This window comes from Panulirus ornatus, chromosome 3 (assembly GCF_036320965.1).
Source record: "Panulirus ornatus isolate Po-2019 chromosome 3, ASM3632096v1, whole genome shotgun sequence".
In the NCBI taxonomy this organism is placed as follows: Eukaryota; Metazoa; Arthropoda; class Malacostraca; order Decapoda; family Palinuridae; genus Panulirus; species Panulirus ornatus.
The window spans coordinates 35,163,264-35,190,722 of record NC_092226.1 but is presented as its reverse complement, the minus strand read 5'-3'; the positions used below and the strand labels follow the sequence as shown (position 1 = coordinate 35,190,722).

General features: G+C 42.7%; 2 protein-coding genes across 2 annotated transcripts in view; one reads left to right on the top strand and one right to left on the bottom strand.

The window, feature by feature from the left end:
- Positions 1-21,950, top strand: part of LOC139762069 (uncharacterized) — a 455,708-nt gene extending 433,758 nt beyond the window's left edge. Inside the window, exon 11 of the transcript XR_011715680.1 lies at positions 17,975-21,950. The gene's annotated coding sequence lies outside the window, so the exon portion shown is untranslated. The remainder of the gene's footprint in view (positions 1-17,974) is intronic.
- LOC139759478 (nucleolar pre-ribosomal-associated protein 1) overlaps positions 1-27,459 on the bottom strand; it is a 295,642-nt gene that overhangs the window by 171,355 nt on the left and 96,828 nt on the right. Inside the window, exon 6 of the mRNA XM_071681655.1 lies at positions 24,040-24,343. Coding sequence (XP_071537756.1) covers positions 24,040-24,343 — 304 coding nt within the window. The remainder of the gene's footprint in view (positions 1-24,039; positions 24,344-27,459) is intronic.

Sequence of the window (27,459 nt, the reverse complement as noted above, 5' to 3'; positions counted from 1 at the left end):
CTATTCCCCAAAAGATAATAATTTTTTTTTTTCTTTTTTCTTTTTTATTTCCTAGTAGCTCCTCCCCTCCCCGCCGTTATTTGCGAGGTAAAAAAAAAGCGCAAGGAAAAAACAGATTGAAAGAAAATGGCCCAACCCACCCCCCCCCCCAACACCTGCCCCTTGATTTCAATTCCACCCTATGACCAGCAAACGTCCCCCAAAACCCCCGGTAAAAATAAGAACACATATCCGGATCCCCCAATTTCACTCTATTCCTTTGCCCCCTCCACTTTCCACCCCTTCCTGCATGTTCCGCGCCCCCCCCCGATCACGAAAAAACACCAAAATCTTTTTCCACTCCATCTTTCACCTTCCCAAATTGTGGGTCTCCCCTCTTTCTTCCCCTTGTTTTTCCCCTCCCCACCTCCCACCCAGTTCCCAACACCATAATTATCCTCTTGGTCCCAAATCCTTTATACCGTCCACTCATTCCTCCCCCCCTCCATGGTAAACCAAACATTTCAAAAAACACCCCTCCTTCTGCTTCTCTCAACCACGCATCCTTTTTATTTCCACAGAACATCTCTCTTACCCCTTACGTTTTTTACGTTATACTCCGATCCCACACCACATACAACCAACCACCCTCCAGTGCACCTCAAATACATGCACCCATATTTTCACAAGCTTACATCCCATCCTCCCTGCCCCCGCACAACCACCTATCCCAATAGCCCCCACGCCTTCGCAAAACCATACCAACCCCATTGTTGGGAAACCACTATTTCCCTTTTCAAACATTAACCCAATTTTTTGCTTTTCCCGAGATAAATGTTCCCCCCCCTCGAAATTCCCAACACATTCTTCCCCAAGCTCCCCCAGGAAATTTTTTTTTTTCCGCCCCCCTTCCCCCCCAAAACCCCCCTAAAAATGGAAACAAAAATTCCACTTTTCCCCCCGCTTCCATGGTTTCCATCCCGCTCCCCAGAATCCCCTCCCAATATCTAAACACTTTTTTATTTAACCTTTCCTCCCCAGTGATTTTTATTTCTCCATTCAAACCATACCGTCCCAATTTTGACCTTGAAACCCTCAACTCCCCCTAACTGTACCGAATAACCTGCTTCTTAAAAATCACATTTACTCCACCCCCATTAAAAAAAAAAATAAACCTTTTCTGTCTTTCCACACAAACTTTTAACCCAAACTCAAGTCCCCCCCCCCCCCCAACCAGCATTCTGCAGTTTTCCTTCACCCACAATGAAATCAGCCCACCAGGTGCCTTGTAATCAACATCCAGCGAACAACAAACTGAACTCACCTTTCCCAAGGCTCCTCTCAATCCCCCAACAGACCTTTCAAAAAACTATGCCCCCTCCTTTCCAAAACACCCTTGCAATTCACCTTCCCCTAACACCCCCCATCCATAAAACCAAATTAAAAAACAACCAATGGAAGACATCAACACCCCCCCTGCTGCAAAACCTAACCATTCACCTGAGAAAAACCAAATCACTTTCCTCCTCCTTCCTACAACGTACACATGCCCCCCTAACATCCTTCCCCGAATAAAAAAAACCTTTATACCCAACCCTGCTCTAAACAACTTTCCTCCCCACACCCATAATATTCTTAATACCTTTCCCACAGAGCAAAAAAATCCCCTCCCTATTCAACTCCTAAATCCCCATATGCCTTGTCTCCACAAATTTCCCAAAAATTGCTACAATTACAAATCCCATTTTTTTGCTTTTTTCCTAAAGTAAATTTTTTCTCACATACATTCTTCCAAAGCAAACACCCTTGAACCACATACACATCCTCCCTTATACCTACCTTCCCTGAACACCCACTGTTGCCTCCTTTTCCCCAATCTTGGGAACAAATGCTTCTTTAACAATGACCTTCCACCCCTCCCCTTCAAAATCCATATCCCTCCCATATAATTTTATATATATAATAATATATATATATATAATATTATATATATTATTAATATATAATAATTATTATATATTTTTTTTTTTTTTTTTTTCCTGCTTTTTTTGGTCCCGCTGTTCCCCCTCCCGTGTTTTTTGCGAGGTAAGCGCAAAGGAAACCAGACCCGAAAAGCAAAATGGCCCAACCCCACCCCCATACCCACATGTTAACTAGACATATGCCCACACAAACGCAACAAATACATACCCTACAAACAGCTTTCCCCCCCATGGTTTATTTTACCACCCCAGAACGCTTTCAACATCTGCCCCCTTGATTCAAGCCACTGACCCCAAGTCAGAACGCCAAAACCCCCCGGTAAAAATAAACCACAGTCGCTCCCAATTCCAATCTATTCCCCTGCCCCTCCTCTGCTTCACCCTCTCCCTGCACATGTTTGATTCATGAGCCCCCGATCACAACAAAATCTTTTTTCACTCCATCCTTCTTTTCCCTACCTCCATTTGGTTCTCCCCCGCCTTCTCCTCGTTGATTTTCCCCCTCCAACCACCCTCCCGACACATAATATCCCCTCTTTTTGGTTCCAATCCTTTTTTCCCCACTCCCCATTCTCTCCCAATGGTTGGACCCCCCAAACAAACCAAAATTTTCCAAAAAACAACCCTCTCCCTTATTCCCTGCACTCTTTCCCAAACCACCGCCCTTCTTTTTTTTATTTTCCACACAATCCCTCCCTTCTTACCCTATACGTTAACATAACTCGATCATAAACCCCAACCTCACACCACCATAAATTGGTCCTCAAACATAATTTAAATTTTTAGGGTAGACCCCTAAAAAAGGATGTTCCTTGGAAGGAGGTAAAATAAAAGTGGGGCGTAAGAACAAGGGGAGCTAAAATGGGAAAAACTTCAAGTAAAAGGGCGCTAAAATTGGGGAATGTTTTTGGGGATAACAAGTAAGTTGGGTGGGGATTGTGAGAAAGGAGATGGAGTTGAGTAAATTTTTTGGAGGTTTTTGTATTATTGAATGGTGGTTTGAATTGAAAATAGAAGTTTTTTTTTTTCCAAAGATAAAAGGGTTGTTTTTTTTGTCCCGAGAATGGTGTTGGCAAAGTGGGGGAGAGGGTTTAAAGGGGAACATGCATTTTGGTAAAACCGAGAAAGGAGGACTTAAGTAAAGCCCCTTTGCGGAATGATGAAAAGCTGGTCAGACAAGCACAAGGTTTATTGGAAAATGGTAAATTTGCAAGTGGCCTCGGTTATTACTAAAGGGGGGAGGTTTGGACCGGTTTAATTGTATTATGGCCTTGATTGGTCAGGATACAATTTTAAGTTCCGTATGACCCCCACCATGGTGCCGTCCCCCTCATGGATTTGGGGCGGCAAATGTTTTGCATAGTGCCATTGTCCAACACATGGGCAAAACGGTGAATACTGCTGCAGTTTGGCTTCCAATAACAGAGGGTATAAGTTTGTTTGTGAGTAAATTATCCGGGGTCAAAACATCCCTTGGGCAGGTACATTTGATTGGAGACGGGGTGAAAGGCAACTGACCCGCGCACATCTCAGAAAAAAAATGGGGAAAGTAGCCACTGATTGTTTTCCAGAAAGTGGTAGAGGAAAAAACATTGTGTGGATTCAGGTTGGGTATGCTTTTTGAAGAATGTAAAGTGAGAAATACTTAGAAAAAGCAAAAAATGGCTTTTGGGAAGACCCACCTTTTATATGGCCTCAAGGAAGAAGGCCAAATTGATAAGAGTTTGGACCAGACGGGATTCCTGTGGAAAGGTAACAATTAAGAAACTATGGTAGGGTGGGAGTGCAAGTTGTTATTAGAAGCATTGAAAAGTTTTTATCCTACGGAAATTACGGCTGTGCACACGTGTAGGAACGAGGAGGAACCTGGGGTGGGGGATTTGGGTATCCTCAGTGAATGTAGGGTTTTTTGCGGCAGGGGGTGTTCCCCTGATGTCTCCGAAGGGTTTGTTTCATTTGTTTCATGGATGGGGGTTTTGGGTTTAAAGAAAGGTGAAATGGCCCCAGAGGAGATTTTTTGGAACAAAGAAGGGGGCCAAAGTTACATGGGCCAGACTGGTTGTGGCAATGGAAAGACGCTTTGGGAAAGTGAGTCCCAGTTAGTAAATTTGTTGTACGCTGATGATACATTGCCTGGGGGTTGGCTGGAATTTTCCATGTGAGAAACCCTGCAAAGAAAAGCTTTGGGTTGGGAACGTGATTTTTTAGGGTATCGTATGGGAGTGGTGAAAGCAGAAACCAGAGGTAAAAGAGTAACTGTGGGAAATAAGAGCAAGGTTAATTAGATACAGTTCAGGGTTGAGGTCAAAAGATCCATTTGGGGGGGGAGGTTAAGTTTGAAATGAGAAAAACTGGGAGGAAGTTAAAGTGTTATTTAGATATCAGGGAAAAGAGGGGAATCTGGCAGCGGATTGCGAACACCGATGGGAACAAGTGGAAAAAGTGAACTCAATAGGGGATGGGGGAAGGGGGGCCAAAAACAATCCAGGGGAGCCTTGAAGAATTGGGTAGATGGAAAGTTATCCCGAGAAAACATTATCTTCCGGAAAAAGCAACAAAATGGGGTATGTTTTTGGAAGGAATCGTGGTTTTTCCAGATCCAAATGTTGTACTGGTTTACGATGGGCGTGGCTTATTACTGGAACCGAAAAGTTTATGTGCGCAGGAGGCTGGATGTGCTTGGAAAAGAGATGTTTTTGAGGGACCAATGGTTTATTGGATGTGGTGGTGGACGGTTAGGGGGGGGTTTTAGATCGCGTTAAAGTACGTAAGGGTAAGAAGAGATGTGTGGGCAAAACAAGAGCGTGGGTTGGAAGAGTAGCAGAAAGAAGGGGTGGTAGTATTTTATGACACTGCTTATTGGGTGTTGGGCCCCCATGGGGAGACGCCAAAGGATGCGGACCGGATTTTGACCCCTGCAGGTCACAAACATCAGTATGGTCGTGAGGTTTTTATTATGAGGGAAACCCGCCGGACCGATGGGGGCCCCACCCCCACCAATATAGGCGGAGGCCCCCGAAAGGAGTGGAACACAAAGGCTTTTTGCCTGCGTTAGGGGGTCTGGAACACATGCCGGCTGGATTGAAACGGAGGGCCCCAACGGAAAAAGAACGTTGAATTGGACTTCGCTTGTTTGGTAAACCGGGGTTTGACGAGCCTTTGTTTTTCCTCAATTTGAGCACTGCATTCCCCTGGCCCATGTTGGAATGCGTCCCTGGGGGTTAAATACAATGGGAAAGCTGTTAGGTTAATGTATCTTTTTTGCGAGTTGGGGTGGGACGTAAAATGTCTAATCCACTGGAGTTCAAAAACCTTGGGTGGTTTTGTGGGGGGGGCCCTTTATCTTTTTTTCCCCGTTGCCGAATCCCTTTGGAGCTTCCACCCCTCGCAAAACACAGGGAGACATAGGCAAAACAAACATCAATAATATATATATTATATATCATAAAATAATAATTAAATAATAATAATAAATGTAATAAATAATATAATATATCTAATATATATATTACATCTATATATCAATAATATATCAAAATATTTATTTCATTATTAATTATATTTTTGACCCGCTGTCCTCCTGCCCGTATTTTCGAGGTAAGCCCGCAAGGAAACAGACGAAAGAAAATGGCCCAACCCCCCCCATACACCAGTACATATACAATACGCCCCCAAACACAAACCGCAAATATTCATACCTACACCAGCTTATTTCCCCCCAATGGTTTTACCCAAGAACCCCGCTTCCCAAACAATGTCTTGGGATTCAAATCCAACTGACAGCAAACGTCCCAACCCCGTAAAATATATACCCACTAACACCGTTCCCAATTTCAACTTATTCCTTGCCCTCCTTTTTTTTCACCCCGCTACCCACCCTGCATGTTTTCAGGCCCCTCGATCACAATCAATAAAAAATCTTTTTCACTCCAAACTATTCCCCACCTCCCAATTTGGTTCCCCCACCCCCCCCCCTCCCCCCATCCTTCCCTCCCGGTTCCCATCCCACCCCCTCCCCGACACCATATATCCCCTCTTTGGGGTCCCAATCTTTGCCCCCTTCCCACTCATTCTCTCCATGTGCCCCCAAACCCTTCCCCCCAAAAAACCCACCCCTCTTCCTGCCTCTCTCCAACCCCCGCCTCTCTTTATTTGCCAACACCACACTCTCCTTAAACCCCTTTAACTTTAACTTCACTTCCCGATCAAAACCACCCTCGCATACACCTCTCTCAAAAATACACATTGGGTTTCCCCCCCCCCCTCTCAAACAAACTCCCCAATTTCCCCAGCCAACATCCCAATCCTCCCCTGCCGCACCAACACTCTTCCAAATAGCCCCACGCCCTTTCCGCAACCATACAACCAAAAATATAAATTCCCCTGGGGATTGAAAGGGGATTAAAAAGAATACTTTTCCCCCCACAATAATTTCCCACCCCTTGTGTGGGTTCCCCCCCCGTAGAAGGCAAACTAAAAGGGGAGGGAAGCGGGGGGGGTTTACCCTGGATAAAAATCCTCCCCCCCTCCCCCTCGTTTTTATTTTTTTTTTAATTTTTTCCAAAAGAAGGAACAAAAAGGGGGGACCAGGTGATGATATCCCCCGATAAGAAAAAGGGCCCCCCCAGTCCCCCCCCCCTCTGGTTTCTTTTAACGTAAAAAAAAAAAAAAAAAAAAAAAAAAAAAAAAATCTATATAACATATATATATATATATAATATATATATATATATATAAATATAATATAATATATAAATTATATTATATAATAAAAATGGTTTTTTTTGTTTTTAATTTGTTTATGGATGTGGGTAGAGTAATTAGGGAGTGAAATAAAAGGCCAATACGTTTTTTTGGAAAATAAAAAAAAAAAAACAGACAAAATAAAAAAAGGGCAAGTAAAAGAACGTCCATGTTGTGGAATGAAGAAGGCAAGGCTTGGGAAGTGATCCAGTTTGATGTTTCCACTAGAAGATAAACAGCAATTGGGGGTGGGGCTGGAAATTCATGTGAAAAACCTGCAGAACGCAGGTGAAACTGAAGTTTTTTTTGGGTAAAAGTTGGTGGGGTGAAAAGAAAGAAAAAGTTAAGAGTACATGGTGAATAAGATGCAAGGTTAAATTTAGAAATAAACAAGTAGGGTTATGGAAGGGGTCACGTTCCCAACAAATTTTGGGGAAAAAAGTTAAAAGTTGGAAAATGGAGACAACAACTGGAGGAAGTAAAAGGGGGTTTTATTTAGATATTTGGGAGTGGATCCTGGCACGGAAAAAAAGGAACCAAGGACAGGCGGAAGTGAATCAATAGGGTTGGGGGGAGGGGGGGCGCAAAATCCTGGGAGCCCCTTGAAAGAAAATGTGTGGGAAGTTCCCGAGGAAAAATTAACCCTCGGAAAAGCAAAAACTGGGTATGTATTTTAATTGTGAAAGGAATAGTGGGTTTCCCAACCAATTGTTTGTATGGGTTGCGAGTGTCGTGGGGCTTTTTTAAAAATGGATTAGAGTTGTGCGCAGGAGGGTGGACATGTTGCCAATGGGAAAATGACAAACAACTGTTAAATGAGGACCAATGTTGGGTTGGTGTGGAGGTGGTTTTTGGACATCGAGTAAGTTAACCTGTAAACGGGTAAAAAAGAGCGAAAGTACTGGACCATAAACCGACCGCGTTGGTGTAATTGAGCTGCCCATACCGCAGGTAGTATTATAGCCCATGGTAATTATGGGCCCCATGGCGCGCCTGCCGTGTCGGCAATCAGACCCCCCAGACGGCACAAAACCATGTGGTACCGAGGTGGGAGGGGCAACGAATGAGAAGTGGGGGAGCCCAATCAAATATTGGAAGGGTGGGAACGGTGCTGGAGTGAGCAAAGAATATTGAGGAGATCCGGGGTCCTGAACCAAAAACATGCAAGCGGGTGGACAGGCCGGGCCAACGGGAAATACGGAGGACATATGGCTCGACTGGTTTGGGGTATCCGGGGTTAGCCCCCGTGCTAGTTCAGTGGATTGCATCCAGGGCCCATGAGCCCGCTCCTGGGGTAAACACCCATGTGAAAGTATGTTTGTGGGGCCCTGGAAATGAGGGGAAACGGGGAGCCTGATGTTTTTTTCGGGCCATTTATTGCGAGAAACAGCCTTTTGTAAACCCAGGGTGCAATGTGAAAAAAACGAACCCCTGGTGGGGCCCATTTGATTGGACTTTTTCCCCCCTTAGGTGGCCTTACCGTCCGCAAAACCACAGGAGGGGGGGGAGGGGTGAATGGTTATTCCATTTGTTTGTGGCGAGGTGGCCGATGGGGCAATGACTAGGGGCAGTACAGAGTTGGAATTTGTGGGTGCAATGGGGTATTAACTTACTGTGTCTGGTGGGTGTTGGGGATACAATAATATAATCAATGTGGTACGCAACCAAGCGCTGATCTCCCGGTTCAAATGTCAAATTTGCCGAGGGTGGGGGCGAGGGTGGGTGGTGTGGGTAACCTATGTGTTTGGGCGTTGGGTTTTTATTAGGGCCTTTTTCTTTCCGTCCCCTGTTTTTTTCCCCTTGGCCCGCCTAAACCCTACTCGCAAACCGCGCGGGAGCACAAGCCGACGAAAGCCCAAAAGAAAACAAAAAAAAAAATATAAACAAATATAATTATATTAAAAATAAAAATATATATAATATATTCGAATATATAAAAAAAAACATAAAATTATCATATCAAATCATATATATATCAATAATCATTTTCGAAATGAAAAGACGAATGCAAGTGGAACCACAAGTTACAGTAAGTAAACAGAAAGAAAGGCAAACCCTTCCCGCCGCTTTAGGATCTAGAAGGAGAAGTCCCCCTTAAATATACCCGCCACCTGGGGGAAAAGCTCCGGATTTTCACGTCTCAACCGAGTAAACACGTCAGCGAAACGATTCCAAAGGGAGGGGAAGGCGGGGGGGGCTGGAAAAAACCGCCTCCCACTCTTGGTTATTTTTTATTTTTTTTTAATTTCCAAAAGAAGGAAAACAAAGAGAAAGGGGTGCCCAAGGTGGATGATGTTTTCCCCCCTCCCTAAGAGGCCCAGCCTCCTGTTCTAAACGCCTACTACCCTTTGCTGAAATGCGGGAAATGTGGCAAAAAATAAAGGTTTTTTTTGAAAAAAAAAAAAAAAAAAAACATTTATCATTAATTCACATTATTTAATTATTTTTGCTTTGTTCCACTCGCTGTCCCCCCCTCCCCGCGTTTGTAAGCCGAGGTAGCGCTAAGAAACCAGATTAAAAGAAATCCCAACCCCACCCAACATACACAATGTAATAAACATACACGTCCCAAACACAATGGCAAAGGTCTATCCAATACCAATACATCCTCAATGTATAACATATATAATACCACCACAGACAATTAAATAAAACACATGTTTTTAAACATAATTTCATAACTGGGGGTCCCCTGGGTCCACTTTTTTATTCATTCCCCATCACCAACCCCCGCCACGTAAAACAACACGAAATAACAAAAACCCCCCTTCCCCCCCTCCCTCAAATGGGTCGCGAGGGTAGCGCTAAGGAAGACAACAAAGGCCCCCCAAATTCGTTTTTCCAATACTACTCAGTTCTCCCTAGCCGGAGCATTGTCCATGTTATAAATGCACTGAAAACACAAGCGTTCCTTTCCAAATCCCATGCCCCCCCACAAAAACTTTCCCAACTGGGTTTTTTTTTAACCCCCAGAGCTTATTCACAATGGCCCCTTTGGTTCAATCCCCATTAGGAACCAGCAACCGTCCGACCCCGGTAACAGCAACATCGTCCCCCAATTTCACTCTAATTCCCGTAAACAACAACCGTTTCACGACCGCTAACCCCCCCTCCTGCAACGATGAATTCTGCTCAACGCAAAATCTTTTTTCACATCCATCGTTCCACCTCCAATTTGGTCCCCTCCCACTTGACATCGTTCCCCTCCACCTCTGACACATATATCCTCTTGGTCAAAATCTTTCCTCACTCATTCTCTCCAGGTGACCAAACCTTTTCAAAGCACCCTCTTCTGTTTCTCTCAACCACACTCTTTATTACCCCCACACTCTCTTTACCCTATTATTCCTTACTCGTCAAGCCACTTCACCCCAAAAAAAAAAACATATTGTCCTCATACATCTCATTTCCAGCATATCCCCCCTCCTCCGCACAACTCTATCCATAGCCCACGCCTCGCAACCACAAAACATTGTTGGAACTGCTATTCCTTCAAACACCCATTTTTGCTTTCCGAGATAATGTTCTCGACTTCCACACATTCTTCAAGGATCCCAGAACTTTAACCCCCTCCCGCACCCTATGATTCACTTCCGATTCCATGGTTCCATCCACTGCCAGGTCCACTCCCAAATATCTAAAACACTTCACTTCCTCCAGTTTTTCTCCATTCAATCTTACCTCCCAATTGACTTGACCCTCAACCCTACTGTACCTAATAACCTTGCTCTTATTCACATTTACTCTAAGCTTTCTTCTTTCACACACTTTACCAAACTCAGTCACCAGTTTCTGCAGTTTCTTACATGAATCAGGCACCAGCGCTGTATCATCAGCGAACAACAACTGACACTTACCAAGCTCTCTCATCCACAACAGACTGCATACTTGCTCCTCTTACCAAAACCCTTGCATTCACCTCCTTAACAACCCCATCTATAACCAAATTAAACAACCATGGAGACATCACAAACCCCTGCCACAAACCTACATTCACTAAGAACCAATCATTTTCCTCTCTTCCTACATGTACACATGCCTTACATCCTCGATAATAACTTTTCGCTGCTTCTAACAACTTGCCTCCCACACCATATATTCTTAATACCTTCCACAGAGCATCTCTATCAACTCTTATCATATGCCTTCTCCAGATCCATAAATGCTACATACAAATCCATTTGCTTTTCTAAGTATTTCTCACATACATTCTTCAAAGCAAACACCTGATCAACACATCCTCTACCACTTCTGAAACCACACTGCTCTTCCCCAATCTGATGCTCTGTACATGCCTTCACCCTCTCAATCAATACCCTCCCATATAATTTACCAGGAATACTCAACAAACTTATTCCTCTGTAATTTGAACACTCACTTTCATTCCCTTTGCCTCTGTTCAATGGCACTATGCAAGCATTCTGCCAATCCTCAGCCACCTCACCATGAATCATACATACATTAAATAACCTTACCAACCAGTCAACAATACAGTCACCCCCTTTTTTAATACTTTCCACTGCAATGCCATCCAAACCTGCTGCCTTGCTGGCTTTCACCTTCCACAAAGCTTTTACTACCTCTTCTCTGTTTACCAAATCATCCTCCCTTACCATCTCACTTTGCACACCACCTCGACCAAAACACCCTATATCTGCCACTCTATCATCAAACACATTTAACAAACCTTCAAAATACTCACTCCATCTCCTTCTCACATCACCATTACTTGTTATCACCTCCTCATTAGCCCCCTCACTAAAGTTCCCATTTGATCCCTTGTCTTACGCACTTTGTTTACCTCCTTCCAAAACATCTTTTTATTCTCCCTAAAATTTAATGATACTCTCTCACCCCAACTCTCATTTGCCCTCTTTTTTCACTTCTTGCACTTTTCTCTTCACCTCCTGCCTCTTTCTTTTATACATCTCCCACTCATTTGCATTATTTCCCTGCAAAAATTGTCCAAATGCCTCTCTCTTCTCTTTCACTAATAATCTTACTTCATCCCACCACTACACTACCCTTTCTAATCTGCCCACCTCCCACGCTTCTCCTACCACAAGCATCTTTTGCGCAAGCCATCAATGCTTCCCTAAATACATCCCATTCCTCCCCCACTCCCCTTACGTCCTTTGTTCTCACCTTTTTCCATTCTGTACTCAGTCTCTCCTGGTACTTCCTCACACCTGTCTCCTTCCCAAGCTCACTTACTCTCACCACTCTCTTCACCCCAACATTCTTCTTTTCTGAAAACCTCTACAAATCTTCACCTTCCCCTCCACAAAATAATGATCAGACATCCCTCCAATTGCACCTCTCAGCACATTAACATCCAAAAGTCTCTCTTTCGTGCGCCTATCAATTAACATGTAATCTAATAACGCTCTCTGGCCATCTCTCCTACTCATATACGTGTACTTATGTATATCTCTCTTTTTAAACCAGGTATTCCCAATTATGAGTCCTTTTTCAGCACATAAATCTACAAGCTCTTCACCATTTCCATTTACAACACTGAACACCCCATGTATACCAATTATTCCCTCAACTGCCACAGTACTCACCTTTGCATTCAAATCACCAATCAGTATAACCCAGTCTCGTGCATCAAAACCACTAACACACTCATTCAGCTGCTCCCAAATCAATTGCCTCTCATGATCTTTCTTCTCATGCCCAGGTGCATATGCACCAATAATCACCCATCTCTCTCCATCCACTTTCAGTTTTACCCATATCAATCTAGAGTTTACTTTCTTACACTCTATCATATACTCCCACCACTCCTGTTTCAGGAGTAGTGCTACTCCTTCCCTTGCTCTTGTCCTCTCACTAACCCCTGACTTTACTTCCAAGACATTCCCAAACCACTCTTCCCCTTTACCCTTGAGCTTCGTTTCACTCAGAGCCAACACATCCAGGTTCCTTTCCTCAAACATACTACCCATCTCTCCTTTTTTCTCATCTTGGTTACATCCACACACATTCAGACACCCCAATCTGAGCCTTCGAGGAGGATGAGCACTCCCCGCGTGACAGCACATCGATCCTGGTATACCACATCGTTCCAAATCACTCTATTCCTTGCAAGCCTTTCACTCTCCTGCATGTTCAGGCCCCGATCACTTAAAATCTTTTTCACTCCAGCCTTCCACCTCCAATTTGGTCTTCAACTTCTCCTTGTTTTCTCCACCTCTAATACACATATCCCTTTTTTCAATCTTTCCTCACTCATTCTCTCCATGTGAACAAATCATTTCAATACACCCTCTTCTACTCTCTCAACCACACTCTTTTAATTACCAAACTTCTCTTTTACACTCAATGCTTACTTGATCAAACTATCTCACACCTCATATTGTCCTCAAACATCTCATTCCCAACACATCCACCCTCCTCCGTACAAGTATATCTATAGCCCACTCAGAGCCATGTAACATTGTTGGAACCACTATTCCTTCAAGCCTACATATTTTTGCTCCCTGAGATAATGTTCTCGCCTTCGAAACATTCCTCAACGCTCCCAGAATCTTCGCCCCCGCCCCCACCCCCTCCCTGTGATTCACTACCACTTCCATGGTTCAATCCTCTGCTAAATCACACTCCCAGATATCTAAAACACTTCACTTCCTCCAGTTTTTCTCCATTCAAACTTACCTCCCCTCCACCCTACTGAACGTAATAATCTTGCACATATTCACATTTACTCTCAACTTTCTTCTTTCACACACTTTACCAAACTCAGTCACCAGCTTCTGCAGTTTCTCACCCAAATCAGCCACCAGCACTGTATCATCAGCAAACAACAACTGACTCACTTCCCAAGCCTTCTCATCTAATACAAACTGCATACTTGCCCTTCTCTCCAAAACTTTTGCATTCACCTTCCTAACAACCCTATCCATAAAGAAATTATACAACCATGGAGACATCATGCACGCAAACCACCATTCAATGGGAACCAATCACTTTCCTCTCTTTCTACTTGTACACATGCCTTACATCCTCGATAAATTTTCTTTTACTGTTTCTAGCAACTTACCTACTACACCATATACTCTAAATACCATCCACAAAGAATCTCTATCAAGTCTATCATATGCCCTCTCTAGATCCATAAAAGCTACATAGAAATGCATCTGTTTTTCAAAGTATTTCTCACATATATTCTTCAAAGCATACACCTGATCCACACATCCTCTACCACTTCTGAAACCACACTGCTCTTCCCCAATCTGATGCTCTGTACATGCCTTCTCCCTCTCAATCAATACCCTCCCATATAATTTCCCAGTAAACCCCCCTTCAGCTTTCTCAACCACACTCTTTTTACTGCCACACATCTCTTACCTTTTCATTACTTACTCAATTTTCAGTCTTTCCTCACTCATTCTCTCCATATGTCTAAACCATTTCAGCACACCCTCTTCAGCTTTCTCAACCACACTCTTTTTACTGCCACACATCTCTCTTATCCTTTCAATACTTCCTTGATCAAACCACCTCACACCACATACCATCCTTAAACATTTCACTTCCAACAAATCCACCCTAATCTGCACAGCCTTATCTACAGCCCATGCCTCAAGACTACTATTCCTTCAAAAATACCCATTTTTGCCCTTCCAGATAATGCTTCCTCTTTCCATATATTCTTCAGTGCTCCCAGAACCTTTGCTTCCTTACACACCCTACAACTTACTTTTGCTTCTTTGGTTCCATTCACTGCCATGTCTAATCCCTGGTATCTAAAACACTTGACTTCCTCCAATTTTTCGCCCTTCAAACTCAAACTAATCTGTCTCTCAACCATGCTTAACTGAACAACCTTGCATTTATTCACATTTACTCTCAACTTTCTCCTTTCATGCACTCTTCCAAGCTTAGTCACAAACTTCAGCAGTTTCTCACTCAAATCTACCCCTGGTATTGTATCATCAACAAAACAACAACTAACTCATTTCCCAAGCCCTCTCATTCCTCACAGACTGAATACTTACCCCTCTCTCCATGGCTCTTGCACTTACCTCCTTCACCACCACTTCCATAATCAAACTGAAAAATCATGGTGACATCATACATCCCAGCTGCAGACCAACCTCCACTTGGAACCATTCATTCTCCTCTCCTCCTACTCGTACACATGCCTTATACTATTGATAAAAACTTATCTGCTTCTGGCAGCTTTCCTCCCACACCATGTATTCTTAAGACCCTCCACAAGGGATCACTATCAACCCTATCATATGCTTTCTCCACATCTATAAAAACCACATACAGATCCATCTGCTTATCTAAGTATTTCTCAAATACATTCTTTAAAGCAAATGCCTGATCCACAAATCCTCTAACACTTCTGAAATTACACTGCTCCCCTTAAAATAATGTTCTCTATATGCCTTCGCTCTCTAAATCTATACCCTCCCACACAACTAACCACAGATACTCAAAAATCTTATATATTTGTAGTTTGGACATTAAACTTTATCCCCTCTGCCCTTATACAATGGACGTGCATTCCTCCATTCCTCAGGCATCTCACCATGATCCACACATACACTGAAAATCCTAACCAGCCTATTAAGAACACAATCATCCCCTTTCTTAACAAATTCAACTGTAATACCATCAACTCCAGTTGCCTTGCCACATCCCATCTTACACACGGCTTTCAGCACCTCTTCTTTCTTCAACAAACCACTTTCCATGACTCTCATGACTTGCCTATAACTCTACATCTGCCACTCTATCATCAAACACATTTAATAGTCCTTCACAATACTTACTCCATCTCCTCCTCATCTCATCACCACCTGTTATCATTTCTTCTTTTGCCTCCTTCACCAATTTTCCTATTCGTTCTCTTGTTTTTTGGCACATATTTTACTTCTCCCCAAACATCTTCTATTATCTATATTATTATACTTAATCGCCATCTCCTGCATTAGTGAGGCAGCACAAGGAAACAGAAGAAAGAATGGCCCAACTCACCCACATGCAAATGTATATACATCAATATCTACACACGCACATATACATACCAATACATTTCAACGTTTATTATTCATTATTTATCTATTTAATTTGCTTTGTTGCTGTCTCCCACGTTTGCGAGGTTGCGAAAGGAAACAGACGAAAGAATTCCCAACCCACCCACATACACATGTATATACATACACGTCCACACACGCAAATATACATACCTATACATCTCAATGTACACATATATATACACACACAGACATATACATATATACACATGTACATAATTCATACTGCCTGCCTTTATTTATTCCCATCGCCACCCCACCACACATGGAATAACAACTCCCTTCCCCCTCATGTGTGCGAGGTAGCGCTAGGAAAAGACAACAAAGGCTCCATTTGTTCACACTCAGTCTCTAGCTGTCGTGTAATAATGCACCGAAACCACAGCTCCCTTTCCACATCCAGGACCCACAGAAATTTCCATGGTTTACCCCAGATGCTTCACATGCCCTGGTTCAATCCATTGACAGCACCTCGACCCCGGTACACCACATTGTTACAATTCACTCTATTCCTTGCCCTCCTTTCACCCTCCTGCATGTTTAGGCCCCGATCACTTAAAATCTTTTTCACTCCATCTTTCCACCTCCAATTTGGTCTCCCACTTCTCCTCGTTCCCTCCACCTCCGACACATATATCCTCTTGGTCAATCTTTCCTCACTCATTCTCTCCATGTGACCAAACCATTTCAAAACACCCTCTTCTGCTCTCTCAACCACACTCTTTTTATTTCCACACGTCTCTCTTACCTCTACATTACTTACTCGATCAAACCACCTCACACCACATATTGTCCTCAAATATCTCACTTCCGGCACATCCACCCTCTTGCACACAACTCTTTCCATAGCCCACGCCTCACAACCATACAATATCGTTGGAACCACTATTCTTTCAAACATACCCATTTTTGCTTTCCGAGATAATGTTCTCAACTTCCAAACATTCTTCAAGGCTCCCAGAGTTTTCACCCCCTCCCCCACCCTATGATTCACTTCTGCTTTCATAGTTCCATCCGCTGCCAGGTCCACTCCCAGATATCTAAAACACTTTACTTCCTCCAGTTTTTCTCCATTCAAACTTACCTCCCAATTGACTTGACCCTCAACCCTACTGTACCTAATAACCTTGCTCTTATTCACATTTACTCTTAACTTTCTTCCTTCACACACTTTACCAAACTCAGTCACCAGCTTCTGCAGTTTCTCATATGAATCAGCCACCAGCGCTGTATCATCAGCGAACAACAACTGACTCACTTCCCAAGCTCTCTCATCCACAACAGACTGCATACTTGCCCCTCTTTCCAAAACTCTTGCATTCACCTCCCTAACAACCCCATCCATAAACAAATTAAACAACCATGGAGACATCACAGACCCCTGCCACAAACCTACATTCACTGAGAAGAATGTTGGGGTGAAGAGAGTGGTGAGAGTAAGTGAGCTTGGGAAGGAGGCTTGTGTGAGGAAGTAGCAGGAGAGACTGAGTACAGAGTGGAAAAAGGTGAGAACAAAGGAGGTAAGGGAAGTGGGGGAGGAATGGGATGTATTTAGGGAAGCAGTGATGGCTTGCACAAAAGATGCTTGTGGCATGAGAAGCGTGGGAGGTGGGTTGATTAGAAAGGGTAGTGAGTGGTGGGATGAAGAAGTAAGATTATTAGTGAAAGAGAAAAGAGAGGCATTTGGACGATTTTTGCTGGGAAAAAATGCAAATGAGTGGGAGATGTATAAGAGAAAGAGGCAGGAGGTCAAGAGAAAGGTGCAAGAAGTGAAAAAGAGGGCAAATGAGAGTTGGGGTGAGAGAGTATCATTAAATTTTAGGGAGAATAAAAAGATGTTTTGGAAGGAGGTAAATAAAGTGCGTAAGACAAGGGAGCAAATGGGAACTTCAGTGAAGGGGGCTAATGGGGAGCTGATAACAAGTAGTGGTGATGTGAGAAGGAGATGGAGTGAGTGAGTATTTTGAAGGTTTGTTGAGTGTGTTTGATGATAGAGTGGCAGATATAGGGTGTTTTGGTCGAGGTGGTGTGCAAAGTGAGAGGGTTAGGGAAAATGATTTGGTAAACAGAGAAGAGGTAGTAAAAGCTTTGCGGAAGATGAAAGCCGGCAAGGCAGCAGGTTTGGATGGTATTGCAGTGGAATTAATTAAAAAAGGGGGTGACTGTATTGTTGACTGGTTGGTAAGGTTATTTAATGTATGTATGATTCATGGTGAGGTGCCTGAGGATTGGCGGAATGCTTGCATAGTGCCATTGTACAAAGGCAAAGGGGATAAGAGTCAGTGCTCAAATTACAGAGGTATAAGTTTGTTGAGTATTCCTGGGAAATTATATGGGAGAGTATTGATTGAGAGGGTGAAGGCATGTACAGAGCATCAGGTTGGGGAAGAGCAGTGTGGTTTCAGAAGTGGTAGAGGATGTGTGGATCTGGTGTTTGCTTTGAAGAATGTATGTGAGAAATACGTAGAAAAGCAAATGGATTTGTATGTAGCATTTATGGATCTGGAGAAGGCATATGATAAGAGTTGATAGAGATGCTCTGTGGAAGGTATTAAGAATATATGGTGTAGGAGGAAAGTTGTTAGAAGCAGTGAAAAGTTTTTATCGAGGATGTAAGGCATGTGTTCATATTCATACACGTACATATTCATACTTGCTGCCTTTATCCATTCACATAGCCACCTCGCCACACGTGAAATAGCATCCCCCTCCCAGTGCAAGCGCATGCTAGGAAAAGACAAAAAAGGCCACATTCGTTCACACTCAGTCTCTAGCTGTCATGTGTAATGCACTGAAACCACAGCTCCCTTTCCACATCCAGGCCCCACGTAACTTTCCATGGTTTATCCCAGACACTTCACATGCCCTGGTTCAATCCACTGACAGCACCTCCACCCCAGTATACCACATCATTCTAATTCACTCTATTCCTTGCATGTCTTTCACCCTCCTCTATGTTCAGGTCCCGACCGCTCAAAATCTTTTTCACTCCATCCTTCAACCTCCAATTTGGTCTCCCGTTTCTCCTCATTCCCTCCACCTATGACACATATATCCTCTTTGTCAATCTTTCCTCACTCATTCTCTCCATGTAACCAAACCATTTCAACACACCCTCTTCTGCTCTCTCAACCACACTCATTTTATTTCCACACATTTCTCTTTCCCTTTCATTACTTACTTGATCATGCCACCTCACACCACATATTGTCCTCAAACATTTAATATCCAACACATCCACACAACCCTATCTATAGCCCATGCCTCGCAACCATATAACATTCTTGGGACCATTATTCCTTCAAATGTACCCATTTTTGCTCTCCAAGATAATGTTCTTGCCTTCCACATGTTCTTCAATGCTCCCTGAACCTTTGCCCCCTCCCCCACTCTGTGACTCACTTCCACTTCCATGGTTCCATCTGCTGCTAAATCCACTCCCAGCCATCTCAAACACTTCACTTCCTCCAGTTTTTCTCCATTCAAACTTATTTATTCTTTTTATTATACTTTGTTGCTTTTCCCTTGTTAGCAAGGTAGCACAAGGAATCAAACTAAAGAATGGACCATCCCAACCACATACACAAGTATATGCATAAAAAGCCACACATGCACATATACATACCAATACGTTTCAACGTATACATACATATACATACACAGACATATACATATATACACATGCACATATTCATACATGCTGCCTTCATTCATTTCTGCCGCCACCCCACCACACATGAAATGACATCCCTCTCCCCCAACATACGTGCGAGGTAGCGCTAGGAAAGGACAACAAAGGCCACATTTGTCCACACTCAGACTCTAGCTGTAAATTGTAAAGCACCAAAACCACAGCTCCATTTCCACATCCAGGCCCCATAAAACTTTCCATGGTTTACTCAAGCACTTCACATTCCCTGGTTCAATCCATTGACAGCATGTCGACCCCGGTATACCACATCGTTCCAATTCATTCTATTCCTTGCACACCTTTCACCCTCCCGTATGTTTAGGCCCCAATCGCTCAAAATATTTTCACTCCATCCTTCCACCTCCAATTTGGTCTCCCATTTCTCGTTCCCTCCACCTCTGACAAATGTATCCTCTTGGTCAATCTTTCCTCACTCAATCTCTCCATGTGACCAAACCATTTCAATACACCCTCTTCTGCTCTCTCAACCACACTCTTTTTATTTCCACACATCTCTCTTACCCTTTCATTACTTACTCGATCAAACCACCTCACACCACACATTGTCCTCAAACATCTCATTTCCAACACATCCACCCTCCTCCACACAACACTATCTATGGCCCATGCCTGACAACCATATAACATTTTTGGAACCACTATTCCTTCAAACATACCCATTTTTGCTCCCAGAGATAACATTCTCGCCTACCACACATTCTTCAATGCTCCCAGAACCTTTGCCCACTCCCCCACCCTGTGATTCACTTTCGCTTCCATGGTTCCATCCTCTACCAAATCCACTCCCAGATATCTAAAACACTTCACTTCCTCCAGTTTTTCTCCATTCAAACTTACCTCCCAATTTACTTGTCCCTCAACCCTACTGAACCTAATAACCTTGCTCTTATTCACATTTACTCTCAGCTTTCTTCTTTCACACACTTTACCAAACTCAGTCACCAGCTTCTGCAGTTTTTCACTCGAATCAGCCACCAGTGCTGTATCATCAGCAAACAAAAACTGACTCACTCCCCAAGCCCTCTCACCCACAACAGACTGCATACTTGCCCCTCTCTCCAAAACTCTTGCATTCATCTCCCTAACAACCCCATCCATAAACAAATCATACAACCATGGAGACATAAGACACCCCTGTCGCAAACCAACATTCACTTGGAACCACTCACTTTCCTCTCTTCCTACTTGTACACATGCCTTACATCCTCGATAAAAGCTTTTCACTGTTTCTAGCAACTTATCTCCCACACCATATACTCTTACTACCTTACTGCAGCATCTCTATCAACTCTATCATATGCTTTCTCCAGATCCATAAATGCTACATACAAATCCATCGGCTTTTCTACGTATTTCTCACATACATTCTTCAAACAAACACGTGATCCACACATCCAAACTTACCTCCCACTTGACTTGTCCCTCAACCCTTACATTTATTCTCAGCTTTCTTCTTTCACACACTTTACCAAACTCAGTCGTCAACTTCTGCAGTTTCTCACCAAATCAGCCACCAGCACTGTATCACCAGTGAACAACTAACTCACTTTCCCAGCCCTCTCATCCACAACAGACTGCATACTTGCCCCTCTTTTAAAACTCTTGCATTCACCTCCCTAACCACCCCATCCATAAAGAATCAAACAACCAAGGAGACATCAAGCCGCATCCCTGCTGCAAACCGACATTCAATGGGAACCAATCACTTTCCTCTTTTCCTACTCATATACAAACATCTTATTCTCCCTAAAGTTTACTGATATTCACTGATCTTCAAATCTCGTTTGCCCCCTTTTTCAACACTTGTGCCTTCTGCATGACCTCCCACCACTTTCTCATACATTCCCCCAGTCATTTGCACTCCTCTTTAAGTACCCACTAAATGCCCCTCTTTTCATGTCATCATCCCATCATTCACAACCCTTTCTAATGTGCCCATCTCCCACCTTCTTCGTGCCACATGCATCTCTTGCACATACCAGCCCTGCTTCCCTAATCACCTCTTGGTTCTCATCCATTCCCCTTGCTTCATTTACTCTCACCTTTTGCCATTCTACACTCAAGTTCTCTCCTGGTATTTCTTCATACGAGTCTTTCCCAAGTTCATGAACTCTCACCAATACAGTTTCCTCTTTTTTGGAAACCACTACAAATCTTCACCTTTGCCTCCATAAGATAGTGATCAGACATTCCACCAGCTGCCCCTCTCAGCATCATTTACATGAAAAAATCTCTCTTTATTTATGCTGAAGGCTCCAGTCACAGACAAAAGTCCACATCAAGGCCAGGACTTACTTGAAATACAGAGAGAATTATGAAATGGAAAAAGAAAAGACAAGGGAAAGTACTTGCAAATTTTGGAGGAGATGAAAGACCTGTCTTTTGAAATATGCCAGGTCATAGTTATTGGGAAAGACATGAGAAGGTAGAGATGTCCACAGCTTTGACATGTAGGGAAAGAAGCAAGTATCAAAACGGCCCATCCTTGAATTGCTGATGGCCACACAAAAATCATGTGATGCAGCAGCTTGCCAAGTACTGTGTAGTCTTGCTAGTGGTCGGGGCACAGAATCAGCTAGCTCTCAAGCGCAGAAACCAAAGTAATACCTACAGAAGAGGGAAAGTGAACCAACATTGCAGCATAGCGCAAAGGGGGTCAAGTTTGGAAGTTAGCCTGGGAAAGTTTATAAGTTGGATCACTTTCCATCTAACTCTGTCAAGTAAGCACACAGAGCTAGAACCACCCTATATGTGAAAGCAGTACTCCATACAAGGACAAATCAATCCTTTGTGTGAACAGAGCAACTGTTCAGAAGAGAAGTTTCGACATCTAAACAGGACACTCAGTTTCTTGGAGGCACACTTAGCCATTCCTGTAATGTGGGGTTTCCAAGAAAGAGTGGATGTTACAGCGATGCAAAATATGTTCATTGAGTCAAGAAGTGGAATTACAGAACCATCAAAGGAGAGACGAGTGTTGTCAATTTTCAACAGAGAGATGGGTAAAAACTGGGTCTTGGAGGCATTAAACTTAATAAGATTTCGTATACCCCTCTGAGACATCCTGTCCAAGTCTGAGTTTACAGAGGAAGATGTGTCAAGAAGAGATGCAGATCAAGTGCGAGAAGAGGGAGCAGAATTGAAGGATGAAGATGAATGCAGTGTAGAGATGTCAGCATATGAATGCATTAGATTATTTGTGGAGAGGAAATTGTCGAAAAAAAGGTAGAAAAAGTGAAGGGGACAGGACAGAACCTTGAGGGACACCACTGCTGATGGAGAAAAGGGGGTAGGCTGATCCAACGACAACCACAGAGACAGATCTGCCAGAGAGAAGGCTAGATATGAAGGAGCACAGAGACAGATCTGCCAGAGAGGAGGCTAGATATGAAGGAGCAAAGTGAGGGAGGGAAGCCAAAAGAGGGGAGCTTAGAGATGAGATCCTGTCAAAAGCCTTAGATATGTCAAGGGCAACTACATATGACTTCCCAAAATCTTTTAGGGATGATGATGAACAGACATCAGTAAGATAGGTAAGAGTGGTTTGTTAAAGAGAGAAGAGGGGGTGAAAGCATTGTATGAGATGTGGCACGTCAGCTTGAGTGGATGGTGTTGCAAATGAACATATTAAGAAAGGGGATGTGTTTACACATCTATCAATTAACATGTAATCCAATAATGCCTCCTGACCACCTCTCCTACTCACATAGGTATAATTGTGTATGTCCCTCTTTTTAAACCAGGTATTCCCAATCACCACTCCTTTTTCAGCACACACCTCTAAAAGCCATTCACCTTTTCCATTCACAACACTGAATATCCTATGCCCCCTAATTTACCCTCAACTGTCAAATTACTCACCTTTACATTTAAATCACCCATCACTAATACACAGTCTCTTACATCAAAACTGCAGACACTCACTCAGCTGCTCCCAAACATTTGCCTTTCATCATCTTTCTTCTCATGGCCAGGTGCATAAGCACTAATAATCATCCATCTCTCACCATCCACTTTCATTTTTACCAACAACTATTTAGAATTTATTTCCTTACTCTCTATCACACACTCCCACAACTCCTGCTTCTAGGGTAGTGTTACTCTTTCCTTAGCTCTTGTCCTCTCACCAAACTGCGACTTTACTCCTAATACAGTTCTAAATCATTCTTCCTATTCACCCTTGAGCTTCTCAGCTTCATTTCACTCAGAGCCAGGACAACCAGGTTTCTTTCCTCAAACATACTACCTATTTCTCCTCTATCCATATCTGGGTAACAGTCACACCCGAGCATGAGCCTTTGAGGTTTTTCATTTACCATTCTTATACTATAAGAGTACTTCATTACATATCTTTTGAAAAGTTCCTTGCTTCATTTCATGACATGTCCTCTGGCTGTTCTATTCTTGCATTTTTTTTAAAGAATTTATCAACAATATCAATCTGGATAAAAAATTTGAAGTCTGTGATCAAGTTTCCCTCATTTAACTATACTCCATGGTGGGAAAATTCAAGGCATGTGTGCACATGTAATAGTTTTGTATGGCAGCAAAAATATTATGATAAAAATACCTACCTAACAAGTCCTTCTTTAAAGCAAAAGTAAGGAGTACACTGGTTGCATCATCTTCATCATCCATATCAAGGGCCCAATTCTTGATGTTATCAGTCACCTTAACAAGAGCTGCCTCTGCAGCAGACATAGTTGCATCTTGATCTATGAGCATTCCCAAAAGAGAAGCATGAGCTGGCAAAACAGTTCCATGTTTTTTAAGATGCTTCACAAGTACAAGACCATGAGGAGGATGTACTCTTACTAAATGACAACACAGATCAGCAGATGGTGGATGAGACTGCAGAAGGCATTTCAAGTCATCTGGAAATAAAATGATACAGACTTTTTAAGTTATGACCAAGATCAAGTTGTATATTAAAGTTTGACTCTCAAACTTTAGTGTTACTCTTTCCTTAGCTCTTGTCCTCTCACCAAACTGTGACTTTACTCCTAATACAGTTCTAAATCATTCTTCCTATTCACACCCTTGAGCTTCTCAGCTCAACAAAGGATAGGTGGATGAGGGATGGATGGATGATGACAAACAAAGAAAACCCTAAGTATCTCTCATACTACTCAGGTGACTCCAAAATGATAAAACTGACCTTCAACACATGTAAAAATAAAAGAAATACTGCTAACATTTTAATCATATCACTAACATTTCAAGCAAATTACCAAAATACTTGTCTTGCACATTATGATGACATTTTTTCGATCAAGCAAGGTAACCACTACAGAGGATCTATAAACAGCTATGCATCTACATATGGAAGAATGAAAACCTGTCAAACCTGATCATGTTATATGTAAAAACTGAAAAGGATTGAACAATTTCATGACATTCATCTTCCTGAATATGGATACTTTACCAGTTCATTAAAAAGAGTCAGTCATTGAAGAGGATTCATCTAATGCTATTTTGTCTTAACATGGAAGAATGATAACATGTCTAACTTGACTGACTTGAATTTGTAGACTGACAAGGAAGATGGTACGCAATTATGTATGGTCTGTATAAAAAATATACTGCTGACATATGTGCAAATGTTGATTAAAACATATATGGTACTTGGAAAAATCTATTCAAAAAGAATATTCTTAAAAAGACTTCTATAAGAAAGTAGAGACAAACATAAGAAATATCTAAAATGAGGATGAACAAATACTTCTGCTGCAATCTACTGTGTTGCAATGATATATTATTTATCTACTCATATATTTATTTACTACCTATTTATTATACTTAACCACTGTTTCCCGTGTCAGCAAGGTAGCGCAAGGAAACATAAAAAGAATGGCCCAGCCACTGTTTCTAAAAGGGGAAACAGAAGAAGGAGTCATGCGGGGAGTGCTCATCCTCCTCGAAGGCCCAGATTGGGGTGTCTAAATGTGTGTGGATGTAACCAAGATGAGGGAAAAGGAGAGATAGGTAGTATGTTTGAGAAAAGGAGCCTGGATGTTTTGGCTCTGAGTGAAACGAAGCTCAAGGGTAAAGGGGAAGAGTGGTTTGGGAATGTCTTGGGAGTAAAGTCAGGGGTTAGTGAGGGGACAAGAGCAAGGGAAGGAGTAGCACTACTCCTGAAACAGGAGTTGCGGGAGTATGTGATAGAGTGTAAGAAAGTAAATTCTAGATTGATATGGGTAAAACTGAAAGTTGATGGAGAGAGATGGGTGATTATTGGTGCATATGCACCTGGGCATTATGAAAGATTATGAAAGGCAAGTGTTTTGGGAGCAGCTGAATGAGTGTGTTATTGGTTTTGATGCACAAGACTGGGCTATAGTGATGGGTGATTTGAATGCAAAGGTGAGTAATGTGGCAGTTGAGGGAATAATTGGTATACATGGGGTGTTCAGTGTTCTAAATGGAAATGGTGATGAGATTGTGGATTTATGTGCTGAAAAAGGACTGGTGATTGGGAATACCTGGTTTAAAAAGTGATACATACATAAGTATACGTATGTCAGTAGGAGAGATGGCCAGAGAGCATTATTGGATTATGTGTTAATTGATAGGTGCACGAAAGGGAAACTTTTGGATGTTCATATGCTGAGAGGTGCAACTGGAGGGATGTCTGATCATTATCTTCTGGAGGCGAGGGTGAAGATTTGTAGGGGTTTTCAGAAAAGAAGAGAGAATGTTGGGGTGAAGAGAGTGGTGAGAGTAAGTGAGCTTGCGAAGGAGACTTGTGCGAGGAGAGACTGAGTGCAGAAGGAAAAAGGTGAGAACAAAGGAGGTAAGGGGAGTGGGGGAGGAATGGGATGTATTTGGGAAGCAGTGATGGCTTGCGCAAAAGATGCTTGTGGTATGAGAAGCGTGGGAGGTGGGCAGATTAGAAAGGGTAGTGAATGGTGGGATGAAGAGGTAAGATTATTAGTGAAAGAGAAGAGAGAGGCATTTGGAACATATTTGCAAGGAAAAAATGCAAATGAGTGGGAGATGTATAAAAGAAAGAGGCAAGAGGTCAAGAGAAAGGTGCAAGAGATGGAAAAGAGGGCTAACGAGAGTTGGGGTGAGAGAGTATCATTAAATTTTAGGGAGAATAAAAAGATGTTTTGGAAGGAGGTAAATAAAGTGTGTAAGACAAGGGAGCAAATGGGAACTTCAGTGAAAGTGGCTAATGGGGAGGTGATAACAAGTAGTGGTGATGTGAGAAGGAGATGGAATGAGTATTTTGAAGGTTTGTTGAATGGGTTTGATGATGGAGTGGCAGATATAGGGTGTTTTGGTCAAGGTGGTGTGCAAAGTGAGAGGGTTAGGGAAAATGATTTGGTAAACAGAGAAGAGGTAGTAAAAGCTTTGCGGAAGATGAAAGCCGGCAAGGCAGCAGGTTCGGATGGTATTGCAGTGGAATTGATTAAAAAAGGGGGTGACTGTGGTGTTGACTGGTTGGTAAGGTTATTTAATGTATGTATGATTCATGGTGAGGTGCCTGAGGATTGGCAGAATGCTTGCATAGTGCCATTGTACAAAGAAAGGAAAAGGGGATAAGAGTGAGTGCTCAAATTACTGAGGTATAAGGTTGTTGAGTATTCCTGGGAAATTATATGGGAGGGTATTGATTGAGAGGGTGAAGGCATGTACACAGCATCAGATTGGGGAAGAGCAGTGTGGTTTCAGAAGTGGTAGAGTATGTGTGGATCAGGTGTTTGCTTTGAAGAATGTATGTGAGAAATACTTAGAAAAGCAAATGGATTTGTATGTGGCATTTATGGATCTGGAGAAGGCATATGATAGAGTTGATAGAGATGCTCTGTGGAAGGTATTAAGAATATATGGTGTGGTAGGCAAGTTGTTAAAAGTAGTGAAAAGTTTTTATCGAGGATGTAAGGCATGTGTACGTGAAGGAAGAGAGGAAAGTGATTGGTTCTCAGTGAATGTAGGTTTGCGGCAGGGGTGTGTGATGTCTCCATGGTTGTTTAATTTGTTTATG